Genomic DNA, 4,139 nt, shown 5'->3' on the forward strand with positions numbered 1-4,139 from the left:
ATAATTTTTATGATTTTCTATTTTTCTCCCTCCCATTTTATTATTTTTACGTTGCATACTTCTTATTATGTGTTTTAATGTCATAATGTCTTAATGATATAATGGATGAATAAGTAAAACTTTAAAATAAAATTTTGTTATTAAATTTGTTATTTTTGTACCGATATCTGAAGTTCAACCGGGAATGAGCAAGTGGGGGAGAGAAAAGTAGTACCCCCTTAACTCCTTTTTAAAAATCAACAAGGAAAAAAATGTCTAAGCGAATGTAAAAAAAAAAAATTACAATCATGGAGCAAAAAATTGTTCAATTCCTTAATGCGATGCATCTATTGTACGCGCATTTGCCTTTTTTTTTTTTTTTTAATACTTGAAAAGGGGAAGATAAATTTTCCCACTGTGAGCGTACAAAAATTGATCTCACTAAAATAATATACCATACCTGGCACAGTTTTTTGCCACAGCAACGGAGGCTATACAAATAGAAAATTATGCAGCAAAACGGAGGTTATATTGGGGTAGCTCTCCATTTTTACCATGTTCATGAGAATAAGACCCTATTCATTATCTTTTTGTGTGGTTCATTATTCGAAACATATGTATCACCTTCCTATGTAACGTTAACTTTGTCCTTACTGTCTTTTTCCTTTTCTCACAGGTCAGTACACGCTTCGCACCAAAAAGAGCACAACTTCTGTGTGCTCTCTACCTTCAAAAGAGTAATAGTACCATATCAAACTAGCTAAATAAGAATTCTTTCATTATTTTCTTTTCCACAATGTGACCTTTTTGCATTATTTAAATGTCCCTCTCTCTTATCGGACTTTTGTAATCTCTTCTACCTTTAACGCAATAAGTGATATGTCATTATGGAAAAAAAAAATAATCCAAGTTAGCAATATGTTACAGTCTTCTACATTTTACGGTTATATGAAGTACTTCGAAAAAGGTTCAATAGCAGCAAAAGGGGGAAAACATACCGATTGTATTTTTTTTTTTTCTTTCAAAAAGACATCAAACAAGTAAATTTAACCTGAGCATAAATCATACAGTATGGTAGAGGGTTAATGTCCTAAGAGGAGAAAACACAAAGTGACATGTGGATTACCAAATCGTGTAAAAAATTGATACTTTTATATTATTCCCTCTTTGCCTTTGTCTCTAAGCAATTAAAAATTTTCATTGTTTTGCGCAGAATAAAACGAAGATTTTTTTTTTTTTTCATGCCATATTTTTGCACATCATTTTATTATTATTTCCCCCAATTTTATACTCCATCTGTGTGTAATAAATGCCTGTTAGTTGGAACAAACGAATGCGAAAACACTTCGCAGTGTCTTTTCATTAAACCAATATAAAACTGTGAGTGAATGAAAAAGGGAACCCCAGTTCTGGTATATACCCTACACGAAAAAGATTAGCAAACTGGACGCTCAAACACTTAAGGAATTACTTCCCATGTGGACACTATAATATAGCACTATAACGAAGAAGCCTTGTGAATATTCCCCTACACGATGAACGAAAGATAACAAAGATAAACTTAACGCACCATACGAGTGTCACATGGGCAGAAGACAGTGTAGTACATATACTACCCCTTTAACAAAAAGTGTCACTCGCGAATATTCCAAAATAGAACCACCGAAATTTAACCCGTTTTTCGACATAAATTTTAATTATTCGCCAAGGATGACAAGGTAATAAAAGTGTTCACTATCCATGTGCAATCGTTTCAATGGGGCGACAACGGTCACACCCCAAATGTACAATGCCTTTTAACTAGGTAAAAAGCGGACTCTCCCACGTGTGCGGAAGTCGTAACGTAGAATGGACCAATGCACCACTGCATCCCTTCATATTATGTTACATTAGTAGGAATTTGTTTTCATTCTGTTTTTGAATAATGGGAATGTACACACATATATGCATATATCTGCGCTTATGCATGCATTTCATTTAGCAGAAAAAGTACAAATTGAATTGTTACAACAAAATTATATTTTAACATTTTATCCGCTGATCAATTTATCATTGAAGTATTAACGTATTGGTTAAAATAAAAATTTGGTAGAAAAACATGTATAATACATAAACATTGCTTTTGTTTTTGTTTTAGCTAATGGTGCGGGCGAAAATAAATTAAGAAATCTAATATACATATGTGCCATTCTCAAAAAAAAAAAAAAAAAAAAAAATTACATCATTTTTTTAAATTTAAAAAAAAAAAATTATATTCTAATGAATCGCTTCGAAACATAAATTTTAATTAAAAACATGAATTCTCGCTTGGCAAAAAAAAATAACACCTTTACGCAGTAGAGTTATTATATTATGTCATTCTATTTTTGTCTAAAATGTGCATATTATACTATACCCATATTTAAAAACTTATGTTCGTGAAAACTGTGGGGGGAGTATAAAATATGCAGCATGCACATATATATATATATATATATGCATGGACGCATAGAATCTTCTTACACTGTTCAAACAAGGCATTCCAATAGAACCACATCTAAAGTGCAAATGTGGTACATCCTCTAAGCTATTTAGCCACCACCTCCTCAAATATGCTTTTTCCGCCGCATTGTTTTTTCATGCTATTTCTTCCTTTTTACTTAATGTTGTTGGTGCATTTCCTCTTCACGGAATTCTCTATATGGCCCTTGAGTTGGCAAGGTAACATAGGTAAATGAATCGCGTCTTTGGAGGTTATTCACCTGAAATGTGAAAAGCAGTCAAATTGGAATGAAAATTTGAACCAACAATCGTCTAAGCCAGAGTCAAATGGGCAGTTAAGCATTAACCCAAAGAACACTCTCCTTTCAGTAATCAAGTTAACGAAAGGTTAACTGTCCTTAAAAAGAATGTGACGTGTTGGAGTCATAACTTACCTTATTTTTGTATCGGCGAGTATAGTATAACATTAGATAAAACATGAGGATACCAACAAAGATTCCTTGCAAGAATCGGGGTTCCATGAAAAAAAAAGTTTCCCTGTTGTGCTGACATGCTCCAAGAGCAGACTTGATCACATTGACATCACCTTGAGCTACGGAATAGGGAGTTGTAACACCCGTTAATTTGAACATGTTCTCAAACATTCTTATTTTTGAAGGTTATTTTTTCTGGTAATTTGTAACAACTTGGAAATAAGAAAAATATTCCTAAACTGGAAAAGTCACAAAATGAGAAGTTATGTGGTGAAGCCATAAAAACGTAATTGTACAGATGAAGGGATAAAACTGTGCATCAAAATGGGTAAATATCAAAGGTGGACAGCAAAGGATGAGCAGTAAAAAGGTGGGCAGCAAAAAGTGAAAAAGCAAAAGGTGAAAAAGCAAAAGGTGAAAGCACAAAAGGGGAAAACGTCTTCTTTGCTTTTTAACTTCTCACTCTTTTGATTCTCACTTTTTTTTCTTATTTTTTCTTTTCAATCACTGCAACAAGGTAACGCACGCAAATTGGCAAAGCATACATACGAACGCAAAACGAAGTAAAAAAATTATACCTATTTTTTTGGTACGCGAAAAAAGGTATTGGTATTAAAATCTGCTAATTTGAGGGAACACTCTGCTTTCCTGTCTTTATTTACAAGCGATAAGCATTCACTGTAATTTATATATCTTTTTTATGAATACAATTTTTGATCTATCTTAATGTGAATATATTTTGTACTCAAGAAAAAAAAATATTTACGGTAAATTTTTTTGGCAAAAATTAAAATGTCCTAATTGACATAAAAGAAATGCATTTAAAATTTTCTATTCGCAGTAATTTCGAAACAAAATGATGATGATGATAATAATAATAATAATAATAATAATAATAATATTTCAGTTTACTCTAAAAATTTAAATATCGTATGTTCCTAAATATTATATATAACAAAAGCGGAAAGTTTTCTTTCATTTAACATTTTATGGTAAAAATAGCAATTTTTTAAAATTCCTTAAGGATTATATTATAATATATTATTTATTTCTTCTTTTCTAAGTTAAACGGTATGGCGGCGATATATGCACTATAGCAAACGTAAATAATGCTGTATAAATAATATATTTTACTAAAATGGCATAATAATAGCACAGTAATAATATGCGCAATTATTAAAAAAACGATAAAATATATTTATAATT

General features: G+C 31.3%; 1 protein-coding gene across 1 annotated transcript; it reads right to left on the reverse strand.

Annotated features, from left to right (window-relative positions):
• Window positions 1-2,421: 2,421 nt before the first annotated feature.
• Window positions 2,422-3,809, reverse strand: PCYB_001350 (hypothetical protein). The gene is made up of 3 exons (XM_004228278.1): window positions 3,512-3,809; window positions 2,895-3,172; window positions 2,422-2,720 (listed from the first exon to the last, which is right to left on the reverse strand). The coding sequence occupies exons 2-3, from the start codon at window positions 3,102-3,104 to the stop codon at window positions 2,619-2,621; spliced, it is 312 nt and encodes a 103-aa protein (XP_004228326.1). The 5' UTR covers window positions 3,105-3,172; window positions 3,512-3,809; the 3' UTR covers window positions 2,422-2,618.
• Between the last annotated feature and the right edge of the window lie 330 nt (window positions 3,810-4,139).

The sequence above is a fragment of the Plasmodium cynomolgi genome (assembly GCF_000321355.1).
Source record: "Plasmodium cynomolgi strain B DNA, scaffold: 0012, whole genome shotgun sequence".
Taxonomy (NCBI): Eukaryota; Apicomplexa; class Aconoidasida; order Haemosporida; family Plasmodiidae; genus Plasmodium; species Plasmodium cynomolgi.

Coding starts and splice junctions, on each gene's coding strand:
- PCYB_001350 (XM_004228278.1), bottom strand. CDS start 3,104: ATGTTTGAGAACATGTTCAAATTAACGGGTGTTACAACTCCCTATTCC. Junction 2,721..2,894: donor CTCGCCGATACAAAAATAAG/GTAAGTTATGAC, acceptor TTCACATTTCAG/GTGAATAACCTCCAAAGACG.